This window comes from Camarhynchus parvulus, chromosome 3 (assembly GCF_901933205.1).
Source record: "Camarhynchus parvulus chromosome 3, STF_HiC, whole genome shotgun sequence".
Classification (NCBI taxonomy): Eukaryota; Metazoa; Chordata; class Aves; order Passeriformes; family Thraupidae; genus Camarhynchus; species Camarhynchus parvulus.
In genome coordinates this window covers 20,895,179-20,908,651 of record NC_044573.1, presented here as the reverse complement: position 1 = coordinate 20,908,651, position 13,473 = coordinate 20,895,179, and the positions used below count along the sequence as shown (strand labels likewise).

The 13,473-nt window shown below is 41.3% G+C and overlaps 1 protein-coding gene across 1 annotated transcript in view; it reads right to left on the bottom strand.

Annotated features, from left to right (window-relative positions):
- The window catches only part of PTPN14 (protein tyrosine phosphatase non-receptor type 14), a 110,364-nt gene that overhangs the window by 5,906 nt on the left and 90,985 nt on the right, over positions 1–13,473 (bottom strand). Inside the window, exons 14-18 of the mRNA XM_030946687.1 lie at positions 11,476–11,619; positions 10,235–10,453; positions 7,022–7,150; positions 5,857–6,091; positions 3,753–3,916 (exon numbers count right to left, since the gene is read on the bottom strand). Of these exons, the coding sequence (XP_030802547.1) occupies positions 3,753–3,916; positions 5,857–6,091; positions 7,022–7,150; positions 10,235–10,453; positions 11,476–11,619 (891 nt within the window). The remainder of the gene's footprint in view (positions 1–3,752; positions 3,917–5,856; positions 6,092–7,021; positions 7,151–10,234; positions 10,454–11,475; positions 11,620–13,473) is intronic.

The following is a 13,473-nucleotide window of genomic DNA, read 5'->3' as shown; positions in this document are numbered from 1 at the left end:
AGAACTCATTGCCACCAAAAGACCCAGAAACATCTGGTCTGCCACAGCCAAGTGTATGTTAGCAAATAATGCTCCAGGAGAAATAGATCTGTAAAGTGAAACAAGGACACAATATCCACAATAGGTGTTTTGCAGACTCCAGGCCAGCATCAGTTTGTTGCCACCTACTGAATATGCACTGGGACATATTAGGGGTTCTCTAAGAAGGCATCTTCCAGCTTAGTTTCACCCAAAAGAAACTCACATGTGTGCCATGAAAATGCTCTGCAGCAGGAACTAAAGTCCAGTAAGTAGGCACAGATAAGGAAATCCACTGGGAAGGCACAGCACTAACCCCATTAAGCAGGCACACGCAGCCTATAATGGTCTGAACTCAAAACCAAATGAGCTCTGTGAAACAGAGGCCCATGAGTTGAAGCGTTAGAAATCACTGCACATTTCATTAGGATGCTATCGTCAGATTTCTGGCATTTAGGGAGCCAAAAACCTATGATGCTGTTGTGTTTTATCTGTTACAACAGGTACACAAGGAGCTATTGAGAAGTTGTTGAGCCATGAAGCTCAGCTCAAATTCAAGCAGCGTGTAATGTGAGCCAAGCTGAGGAACACAAACCTTCTATGGCAGCAGTAAACGTGAGCACTAAGACACACAGCTGGTTTTGGGGAAGTTCTTAAGCAGTTCAAGATATAAGACTGAAGAGCAGCGACCCTATCAGGCAACATAAACTGCACTTTGTAATGCCTGCTTGCAGAAACACCAAGAGGAGCTTAGCAAGTCTTTTGACTGAGATTGCTGCTAAGCCTTGGAGCCCCAACTGAGCATGGAATCTGCTTCCAGGCATATCTGAAGTTTCCTGGAAAGTTTAAAATAAAAGTCACGCTGCATATCCATTTCTGTCCATATATATAAAACTCAGAATCTCCATTCCATGTAAACAAGTATTAACTCATAGGCTATCACTTTCTGAAAACAAGGCCAAATATTCTGCCACATACCCCAACAAGCTGTTATAAAAGGACATCTCTGGAGAGTCAACGAGTGTAAATATTTGAGATGAGTAATGTCATATTATTATCAAACAGGTGCAAAGAAAAATGGAAGCTCTTTCCAGTTAACTTGGCTAACTTGGAGAAGGCCTCCCTGTGGACTCAGATGCTTATGAAACGGTCCTTGCTGAGCAGAGTCATGTGGAACCTGATCTCACCTGAAGCACTGTAACAAAAATGCAGGCCAGCCTTGACCTGCACATAATGTTCCTCTCTCAGCTTTTTCATTAGCTTTTAGTGGACACACAGTGATCCATGCACCTCCTCAAAATGGAGATGGCTTTGCCTTATCTCAGAAACGGAAGAAAACTCCATCCTGCCTATCCAGTCTCACTATTTATAGCCAGCTTAGTATTTGCTGGATTCCAGGTAAGGAGAATCCCTAAATTCACCTTCATTACAACGTACATGTCAATAAAAAAGAAAAAAAAATACACCTAATGCTTTGCTAAGCTGGGACTTGCAAACAGAACAAACAAAAATGCTACTTATTTCTGCCTCCCAAACCAAAGCTCTACCATGTGAAAGCATGCTGCAGATGCAATCATGAGTTAATGTCCCAGTGCCAAGTCCGGACTAAAAGTTGATAGAGTGGGTTCTCAATTACTTTCTCGTACTACGTGTCTACAGCAGTAAGGATGTAATGATGTGACATTTACTTGCCATGCAGCAGTTACTGAAACTCTATCCCTGCAATGAGATACAGCTTTAGACTCAACCAGCCATTGCCCAGAAGCCACAGTGACTGAAGCTGTACAGAATTTGATTAAACGTGGCTTCTTACCTGAACCTGAAACCTCAGGCTCAAGAGTTCTGGTTTCTGCTCCAGCACTGCTGCAGGCATTCCAAAATGCTCTTCATCAAAATTTTCAAACTCCCTCATGATTTTTCTTCACTGCTAAAATGTTAATGCATTTACTTGCTAGAACACTTCTGTGAAAACCAGTTCCTAAGACTAAAATATTTTAAGTGAGAATTAATTTTATTTCAGGAAAAAACCCCAACCAATTCTAGTAAAAAACAAACAAATGAAAAGGAAGTCCTCTTTGCAGAATCTGTCACAAAATGAAAACATACTGTCAAGATTTTTAATCTTTTTTTTTAAATTATGTTTTAACACATCAAAAACCTTAGCTTGGTACAATCTAGAGAAACAAAGCCCTTAATGAAAATTGTATTTATTGTTAATGATGATTTTCATTATTAATCAAGACAAAAGAATACTTTAATTAAGGGACACCAGTGAAATCCCTTATTATTGAGCACTACCATCAAGTCCTAGTGAAGTTGATGAAACCTCATATGAATGATGTCAAGGCTCACCCCCATGCTTAGATGTTGAGGTGGCAAAGCTACTCTTTGCCCAATGGGTGACTTCTGTAAACCACAGACTGAGTTCTGTTAGCAGAGGTGGCCAGACTCTGTTGCACAGCCCCTTAGAGTTTGCTTCTGTGCACATGCAGAGGGTGCTGTAAAGCTACATTGATGCTCACAAGCAATTCAGGATGGCTCTTTTAACTCTCCAGCTTTCCTCTGGAGAGGAAAGCAGAAATTTCGTGGCTGCCATGTGAATAACAGAAGCAGTCACTTCCATGCGTCAGTGCATAAGGAAAAGACAACCAGGGTCAAGAGCTGGAGCCACTCTGGAGCAGCTACTGAGCAGCAGTCAGCAGTGGGAGGCTGCTGGATTCCCAAACCACATCCTTGTGGGCCCTTTCTTGGTCAAGATACCTCTTCTTTTCCCTTTCTCCCCCAAATACAAAGCAAAAGAACAAAGTGTCACCTGTGACACATATCTACAGGACAGCTTCACCTTCAGTGAGGCCCAAGCAGAGTTGGAGATTTGTCCCAGCTGATCTGAGCCCAGGATCTGTAGGGGTCTTGTAACTCCAGAATGATGAGCTGCTGGAGTCCTCAGTCTTCCCTGAACTCACCCAGTGGCTGATTATTGGAAAGGGCAGATGATATATGTCTGTTTGTCACTCTTGCTGCATTGTTATCTCTACAAGCAGCTTTGGTCTTTGAGCATTTTTTTGGCAAGAGAAACCCCTGGTTTCCACAGTTGGAAATGTCATGCAAAGTGTGTGGCACATTGTTAGTCAAGATGTGATGTTCCTCCTAGACAGTTTCCCAGTGACAGATGAAAATTAAGTTGTTACCCATGGCTGCTCTACTGGGGCACTTGTTCCTAACTCCAGACTGTGTTACTCATAATGCTGGCTGCAACCCTAAAGCCCTATTCCCCACAGGAATACATAAATACACTTATTCTTTAAACACAGCTAAGTTTCATTGTAGGTGAGATTACAAGAGAGAGGAAGGAGCCCAAGGAGAGAATTTAGAGAGCAGAAAACTTCAGTCAAAAGAGCAAGGACATTATTCTCTAGCCTCTGTCAGGTAGTGCTCGTAAACACACTATCTCTGAACTTTTAATGAAATACAGTTAGACTAAATTCTTAAAAGAGGGAAGAAGGCCCTAACTTTGAATATATTAAAATAATCCTAATAAAAAATAATATCAACTATACAGAAAACTATAGCAAGTAACCTGCCATGGGGAATCTTTGCCCATCACATTTAAGGTCCTTGTCTTGCTCACAGACATAACAGAAAGAAAGCACTTCAATGCCTTTTAATTTCAACCTGAGGAATGTAGCCAGTTAGCCAAGGGATAAGCTGGGGGTTTGCAAAGGAAGCTGACTTACTTCATTATGCTCCAAGCAGCCAATCATGAGCTCTGTCAGGATCACCACGCCAGTCCTCCCCACGCCTGCACTGCAGTGCACCACGATGGGAGGGTTGCAGGTGTTGCTGCTGTCCAGCACGCTGTTGGTGTGCCGACGCACCGACTGGATCTCTTCCAAGTAAGCTGCAAGGGGAAAAAGCAGGCAAGGCTGCAAACATCTACATCTCTAAATGTAAAAATTAGGAGGGGAGGGGGAAAGAGTGTGGAAAAGTTCTTCTCTGTCAAAGTGGCAATAGCTTACATTTTTTACAACATAATAATTATCTTGGCCAGGGTGCACTGAACAGCACTGCATCCAGCAAGTACCAGCTGGATGTCAATTATTACTTGGGAGTCTGGTCCTTTAAATTAAATAGTTATTTTAAAAAATTAAATTCTGTTTTCCCCCTTGCAAATCTCCAGGTCCCCTAAGCAGATGATTCTAAACATTACTTACAGCAATTCCTGCTATTAACAGGCGGGATCAAAACAACAGCTAAGTCCCATTGAAACTACTGCCTGTCAAAACCAGTATCACATGGGAAGCAAGCATCCATCTGCCTTGTTTCCTGTCTTCCTTCTCCCTTCTAGACTCTGACAGAATGGCCTCCCCTCCCTCTCTCTGCCCAGTTTGTTTCTCAGTAGCTACAGACCCTTCTGGGAGATCACTGCTTTGTTTTCCCTGAAGCCATTTGTAGAAAGCTAGGAGCTCAGGAACAGCTGCCTTGTGTGGCTGTCCTAGCATCATTCAACACACCCTGCTGTCACAGCATGCTGAGAACCTCACATGCTGAAAGCTTACTTAGCTTCCCAGCACTCCAAGTGGGAAGTGAGACCTGAGCTGAGCTCTCCTACTCTGACCCTTGGTGTCAGGGCGCTGCAGCCCCAGCTGTCCTCTCCCCACAGGCAGGATGGGGCTGGAGGCCTACCAACATCAGAAAAGCTGCATTTCAATGCACACAGGGAAATGGGACTCTAAGTGGTGGCAAACAATGAGAGAGAGGAAATGGGGACAATCGGGTTCCAATTAGTGCCATGCCCAAACACAGCTACAGGGTATGAGAAACAAAGCATGAAACAAATGAGGAATTGGGCAATAGCTTTTCCTTGAAGACAGATTCCCTGGTACTCCTTTGCTGAAGCTGAAATGTAATTTTTTATTTTTTGCCTTGGTGACAGATCTGGGGAAAGGAGGATGCACTATTTACATCCAGTGTGTACCATGCAAAGGAGAATGCATCACTAAAGGACCGGAGCTGTGGCAAGACTGAAGAGGAACTAATGGATCTTCCTGAGAGAGGACTTAGCAGCCACAGAGCAACATTGCAGCTGCAAAGCTTTCAGGAACTAAGATGACAGGCATCTCCAACACATCAGTACACCATGTACAGACTCTTCAGTGGTAATTTAAAGATTGCTGCATCATTCCCCACTGTACTGCCAGGGATGTGTCTTTAGTTAAATAATGGTTGAATTCCTATTACTTAATATGGGAGTGCTTATTACTTGGTAAGAATCAGGAATTGTTATTGACATATTACAGATGAATATAATTGATGTATTTTCAGAAAAGCACAAGCCAGGACCATATGTAATTGGGGAGGCCCTTGAGCATTGCCTGGGTACCTGTGGTTACAAGGGTGGCACTACACATGCTCTTTTGCAAAAAGTAAAACTGGAGGAGATGCATCTTATTTCAATAGCAATTGATCCTCTCACTCGGACCTTTCTAAGTGTGTACAGCCTATTATCTCCACATTCAAGAAGTAGTTGGGAAATGGCAGTAAGTTACACCAACAGATCGGCCAACCGATGTACCCTATTAATTAAAATTTCCTGAGTTTTTGGCACTGCTGCTTGCCTTGGATTTTTCCTCCTGCTAATCACTTTAGCTCCTACCTCTGGAATACCACTTTTTTTTTTTTTTTTCCCCTCCAAATTGCAGAAAAGTATAACTTAGTTGAGGCCTGTGTGCACCACAACAACCATTTGATATCTGTCCCAGCTGTAACTAGGTCCAGTGAACTGAATCCAGCGTGAGCAATCCTTTTCTTGATTTATCATGCAAAATAAAGGAATCTTACATAAAAAGCCTTGGACTTCTTCTGGACACCCATGGTCTGGCCAGTCAGTATACTGCAAATGCCACACTGTCCTCTCTTGTCCAGAGAGAAGATGCTTGACCTTCAGACCAGTAGTTGCAAAGCAGCCAGAGTCCGTGCGGAACTTGGTTGTCACCTTGAACTTCCCATAGGTGGCTGAGCTGTGCTTAGAGCCCAGTTTAGGCCAGTAACGGTGGCTCTTACTTCTTCCTCCCTCCTTGATAACAAAACAAGACAAAAAGCCATTAGTTTCTGCAATTCTCTACAAGCAAAGGGCATAAATCTCTCTGGATAAGCCAAATATTCTTATTTTAAAGCACTGGAAGAGTAAGGAGCATCCCACAAAGTTAAGAAAATACCCATTAAAACTTAAACCTCTCAGCAGTGTAATACTTTTAAGTGTAAAACTACTTGAAGACTCTTGTCTTGCAACAAAAGACAGCTACTGCCTAAAACACCGTGGTGAATATTCTCCTCCTGGGGAAGACTCTCCTTTAATTAGAAGGAGAATCTCTAGCAGCTTTTAAGTGTCTGTTCTTGATCAGCCTTGGGAACTGGACAGTGACTCGATGTGCTCTGCTACTCCCTGTGTTTGCTGAAAGCAGTCAGGCACGAAGCCGAATGCGGTGTTAGTTAACAGCATGTGCCAGTTTTTACAACATAGCACATAGTTCTTGGATTACAATAGAAATAACTGCTTTGCTTGGCATAAGAATAAAAAGTTGTGGGGTGCTTTTGTTTGGGGTTTTTTTGCCTTTTTTTTCACGGACACTTCTATGGAAACAACAGCTTCTGGTCTCTTTTCAGTTGATAAGAGTGATGGTATACAGAATTGGCCTTGGATGGTGTGGAAATCTCTGTCATTTTAACCAGGAGCAAGTTCAGTGCTCCCACATTCCAATGGAAACATCTTTGTTTGGCTTGGCCCAAGCAGGTGGAAGGAGGGCTCCTGCCTGTTTCACTTCAGCATTTGCCAAACTGAGTGTCAGGAAGTTGGAAGTATAGTATGAGAGCAGTACAGGCATATGGTCAAACAGAGCCAGAGGAAAAGGGGATGTTGATAGGAAAAACAGGTTACTGGAGTGGGAAGTGATGATAACAGGAGATTGGCTCACATCAGAAAGAACTATTCTGTGATTTCACATACCTCTTCAGCTGTGACCATGGCTATAACATTCACCCCCTGTTCCCACACCATCTGCCAGAAGTCATGGCATGTGTGTGGCAGGGGCCCTTGGGTAGCAATGTAGTGCCACTCCTCTCCACCTACAGTCACCTGGGAGAAAGGCAAAAAGAAACAACCAGTCAGTGCCTGAATTCTCAGCAGTGTCTGTGCCAGAACTGCCTTTTAAACAAAAGAAACTGCACTGAAATCTTTGTTCTTCTACTTTTGGTTAAAACTGTGAACAAAAATCATCTTTTTGATAAGAGCAAATCTGACAAAACATAATCTTCAGTGTTAACCTTCAGTGCTTCCATGTCCTGTCTTGATGCCCATAACCATAAAGCTTTGGTCTAAATGCCCTCTTTCTTGCCATTGCATCTGGATCATATAGACAAAAAAAAACCCCAATAACCAACCAAATAAAAAAACCTGTGGATTTTACTCATCTTGGGTTTTTCAGTTCAGAACCTGAAAACTACCAGAGTAAATGCAGCACACCAAATGGCTTTCAAACACCATGAGAAATTTAAAATTACCCAAAGCTGTAGCCTTGTAAATCTATTTCCCAATACCCAACTGGTTTGGCAACCACATCTTACAGAAGTATTTGTGTATTTGCATGACAGGTAATGAAATTCTTTTCAAAGCATTAACATACAGATTTACAGACTGTAAATTCTGTAGTGCCCTGAACAAAGCCAGCATTACTTTGCTGTTACCAAGTATAAAACACTGCTTCATTTAACTGACAGAGGCAGTTAAAAAAATCACTTGTGTATTAAGAAAAATCATAATTTTATGACACATAATTTGCTATACATCAGAAAAAGCTTAGAGAATCTTTTTTCTAACATTTTAGGTAAAAAAACCAAAGTGTTTTTAGAACTACTACATATCATTTCAAAAATATGCTTACCAGAAGAACCAGCCAAACTCATTATTTTGGAAAGTTGAAATATTTTTCCTTCTCAGGCTAAGGCCTCCTAATTCTGTTTAATAGCCCAGAGCCACTTCTCCCAAAGTTATAAATCCCAGAGAAGAAGATTTACAACAAAAATGCTGACACATCCATAAATATCAATGTACTGGCAGACTACGCTACGAGGAACAATCAATAATTCTGACAGGTTCAACCACATACTGTATTTGAGGTACAAGTCTTTGAATACATTCTCAGAAATAAAATCTATTTATTTATTAGACAAACAACTGTTTATTAATCTGAGATGTTTGGGGGTTTACACCTGTAAATAACATAGTTTTTGTATGATAACAAGTTTCTCACCTCACTGAAAACTGTTTGACCCTCTACAACCGCTCCTTCTCTTTGTTTCATATTATGCAGCATTTTCTTTTTTGAATGATGGTTAAAAACAGCAAGACCAAGGCTGGCAGACTTCTTAAGTTCTTGTACTAGATGAGAATTAATACAGACTGCACAGCCCTAAGGAGCATGCTGCACTTGGACTGATGGTCTGCAGCCATGAGTGCTGGTAGAGCCTTACTGAGCTTTTTAAGTCAATACTGACCTGACACAGCCAGTCAGATGAAGTGCTCTTAAGAACCTTTGTGCTTAGTCTTCATAAATTTAATTACAATTTTTCTCTTTGGTATAGATGATGATCTTTGTATCTTAACAGCAATGATCCATGATAAATATGCAGAGAATTAAAATGTGGGGCTTGCAGACCAAGCAGTGGGAGCTGGAATCCTCCAGGCATGGATCTTATCAGGATGACAGAGGAGTTTTCATTGTCTACTGACTCCTGGTCCAAGCCTCCTGGCACATGACATGAAAGGCCCATAAATAGTCTGAAGGGAATGGGATGCCTGGAATGTTTACTGCATTCTAATGCCCTAACTGCAGGAAATTAAAAATTAAACATTGGGCTGAAAACACAGGCACACACTGTGCTGCTGAGGTAAATTTCACAGACGCAATTTCACCTTCGAAGCAAAAGCACATCTGCTTGGCTTCTGAAAGCGCTGCTCCAAGTGCAGGAGGGAAACCCTGCCAAGGCCCTCTGTCTGTCAGGCATCAAAGCACTGCTGCCTGGTCCTGGGTGCTCCATGGACACAAGATGTGTCTGTGTCCAACAGTGACACACAAGATTAAATGTGTGCTCAAAACTAGCCAGGGAAAATAGCATCCTTTAGGAATATCTTCTTTTTCTCCACCTACTTTGAGGTAGAAAATTTGGGGCTCAGAAACTGACCATCATAGCAATGTCTGATTATGCAAAAACTCAGTATCTGCTTCCTACCAGGCTATGCAGAGATGTGACAAACTGCCAGGATCCTGGTTCAGAAATTATTCAGATAAAAAATTCAGATTTGAATCACCAGGATTTAACATGGTAAATCACAGCCAAGGCCAGCAAGTCTCTTTAAACTTTTAAAAGGCTTTAACTCAAGGAAAATATTAATTTAACAGGATGTTTTATTCATTATTTTTGAATTATTTCTTTTTAATTTGGATTTTGACAATGAGAAAACACAGAAAACCCTCTCTTACAACAATATCTGTCATCTGATGCAGAGGATTTCTGTTACTTCTCTCAGGGTACAGTAAAAGCCAGCAGAGGACTTTGCAAATACTGCTGGAAGCTTAAAGAAAAACAAGCATCTGCAGTCACTGGAGCATAGTTCACTGTTAAAACTGACCATGCTTGTAAAAACAGTCAGGTTGTATCTTTAATTATTTCTACATTGAATTAACAAGAAATCTGAAATTTCTTGTTCAAAATATAATTTGAAACATGAAGTTCAATGCAGTTCCCAGTCAGAGATGCAGGGATATCGTTGCTAAGGTCAGTGCATACTTTAAAACATTGCTGTATCACACTGCAGGTACTGGGGCTGATCTAATGCATTCTCATGATGGTTGAGAAACATGGCACCTCTTTCTACACTAACCAGCAAAATCCTTCCACAACAAGCTGGCAGAGGTGGGCACAAAAAAGCCAGGATGCCTCTCTAAAATGACTTCCCAGTCTCCAGCAGTTAAATCAACTTATGCATGTTAGTTGATAGGAGACTTTAGAGATGCCCACAGTGACACAAAAAGGAATAACGATGCATCCTAAACCTTTTCAGAAACTCCTGAGGTACAGAGGATGCTGCTGTGCAGCCAGAAATGCAAACAAAGCTTTAGCACACCTTCATTTGGCAAGCAAAACTCAAGCAAGCCTTCACCTTTATGTGTGAAGCATTGATGTAGCCTGTATTGTTTTCTTTGGTCGGCACCAGCTCCACTCGGTTCTCCTCGTAAGGAACGACCTCCCTGATGCGGTTGCGCTCTGTGTTCTCAGGCAGGGCAGCAGTGGTGAAGATCCCATCTGCCTTCTTCTTTGGAATCTGCTCGTATTCTGTAAACACCATCCCCTCCTCCAGCTTCCTCCTCAAGATTTTGCACTAGGATTTAACAGAAAGGAGCACCGACCCATTAATGCTTCTGGGAACAACACTCACCACTAGACCCATCCATCCATTCTTTGAATTCCAATACACAGCCATAGCATTCTCTCACTCACTTCTCCTGTAGTTATCTGAGGAAATATGACACACTTATTTCTACCAAGTGAAACCACTGGCAAACTTTACAGTTTTACATTCCACTTCCACGTTTTTGAAGACTGATAGCATAAAAGGCAAACCTGTGCTAAATAATCTTGGTTCAGTAAGAATTTTGGTATGAATATATGATTTCAACATAATAGATATTTTATTTTTTTTTCCAGGAAGAAGATCGTACTGCAAGAAGTGTGACATGGCCCACATTTTCAAAATACTGCCTAACTCACAAGGATGCAATGCCTGTGGTTGAACACAATCCCACATACAGACAATGTGGAGGTGAAGTTCTACTCCATGGGTGCCAGAAAACACAAGGCTGCAAATTTCTATCCAGAAAACCAGAAAGGTTCTTTGCAAATTTGCTTCTCAAATCTTAACAGCAGCAACTGTTTTTAATATCTGAAATTCCATATACACACACACCCCCCCGTGTGTGCAAACATCAGGAGGCAAACACTTCTTTTTTCTAAAATTTAATCCCATTAGAGACATTAACCAAACTCTTCATCTATATCAGAACATGAAAGACATTTTCTGTGGGTGAGCACTGCAGAACTTTGCCTCATCAAGTGAAAAATGTGTAAAGCGTTAGATTTACAGATTGATCTTGTATGACATTGCACAATCAGGTGAAAGAGAACAGCCTCCATTTTCACTGACTTCACTAAATATTCAAGACATTTGATTCTTTGCCTGCATTCAAAGACATACAGTGTTAGCCACAGACCTTTTGCATTAATGGCTCTGAAAACTTATAAGAGAAATTTTTTTCACATTTTAAATCAGATTTTAGTATTTTAAATACTTCATTCAGCTGGGAACAAAGAGAACAAGCAACATTTCGTGAGGCTCCATCTTACCCTCTCATCCATTGGCACCTTGGTGACTTCATCCTGGCTGTCCTCCGGCACTGGAACCCTAGCAACTGAGAGTCCGTTCAGTGCTGCCAACATCAAGGGCCTCTTCTGGGCCTCCAGGCCTGCCATCTTCTGCTTTTCTAGATTCTTTTGGCAAGAAAAGGCACGTTTTCATCTCTGTGTGATTATTTATAATGCCAGTAAAATGCTGGAATGTTTTTTTAATCTCCAAAATCTGCAACTCTCTGGCCAAGGAATGCAGATGATCACTATTAGCATCGTAAATTCAAATACAACCTCTATTCTTCCTGTTATTCCTCAAAGGCCTGCTCCTACATGAGCACAGAATTTTAATTTCAAAGAAGCAATCCCAGCATGTAATACAGTTTACATGCCATCAAAAGACACACAAATACAATCTCAAGCATTTTCCTGCAGACATTATGCTGGATGCAGGACACACAAAGCATCACCCTGTTACGTTAAAGTAGCACTACCAAAGCCAAGATACCTGGGGCATCTTTTGAAAAGCAATAATTTCAATCTATAACAACAAACACTAAAACACAGGCCATTGTTGCTCTTCTGTGATGATAATGCTTAAAATGAGAAGTCTTCTGATGCACTTAGCTTTTATGGTGTTTCAAACAGCACCCGTGATATATTCTGCACTAAAAACTGAGCTCACATGTCCCAGAAACTGAACGCAATAGCAGCCAGGGAGGGATATTATTTATCATATTCATGAATCATATTATGGTATGACATGGAGAACCAGAGCATGAATTTTAAATTCATCCTGCTGCCTCCTCCTTATGCCACTGGGAGTTGAAGCATCAAAAAAGACAGAGCATCTCCAGAAGCGCCCAAATTAGGAATATTTTATTCCATTTCCTTAACAGCTCTTTCTGCTGGCTTTGGAAGGAGGAATAAGCAGAAGGGGTGCCTGGTTCTCAGCACACATATGGAACCTGTGGTCACCAGATGGGCCAAGCTCAGCTCCTAGAAACACACAATGGATCCTGAATGCCCTCAGACATATGCATATGCCTTGACTTTTCAAAAGCTTGCGAGATTTTTCCTCACCACTGAGTTCCTCCAGAGCACTAAGCAAAAAACCAAACATCCAAACCAACTCTGGCTCCTTTTTATACTTTGTGAAAGCAGGAAAATGCAAGCATTTTCCCTTTGTTTGGGAACTTTATTTAATTTTTACTACTTCAAAGGTGAAACAGAAGAAAGTCTGTGCTTAACAGATCAAGATCACCAAAGTACCATTAATATCACAACTGATTCCTCTGACAAAAGGAAGGTCCACAAATGTCAAGGTTCCTGATCGAGGCTGAAACCACTGTAAAAGCTTAATCCTGAGGCTACCCCTTAACTTCACTTTTTTCCTTTTTACTTTCTATTTTACATTTAGGAGTTGTCAAGGGCTAAACTCAGTCTCCATGTCCCAATTTAGTAGCTAGGGCTGTATTGCTAACAGTTACATCAGCATAAGGATTCCCAATGGACAAGAACAGCAACGGATATGTTCAGAAAATGTCTTTGAATATACAGTAGTATTTAAATCTAGCGAGTTATTGGTCTAGTACACTACAAATTCTTTTCTGCATTGGACCATTTAGGAGCTTTAGTAATTTATTTCAGGAATTGCTTTTGTTTCAGACCTCAGTGCTGAAAATGAGAACTACAGCATACACTTGGGTTTCTGTGACTGCAGTTGCACTGCTTACAGCACTACACCAGGTATATATATAGGGCACTAAGGGGTAAGCACCCCTCATATTTCTGTCATTGCCTTTAAATACTTCTTATTTTAAATTTGTTGCAAGTTTAACAGAACCCTACTTCTCATAATTGAGTGCATTTTCAACAAAATAAACAATCCAGATGCTCAACCACACAGCCTCTACATCTGCTGCTTCTCTATTTAGATATCCGGTTCCTCAGTTACTGGCAAAACCGACAATCCATGTTCTAGGGCTACCAGGGTTT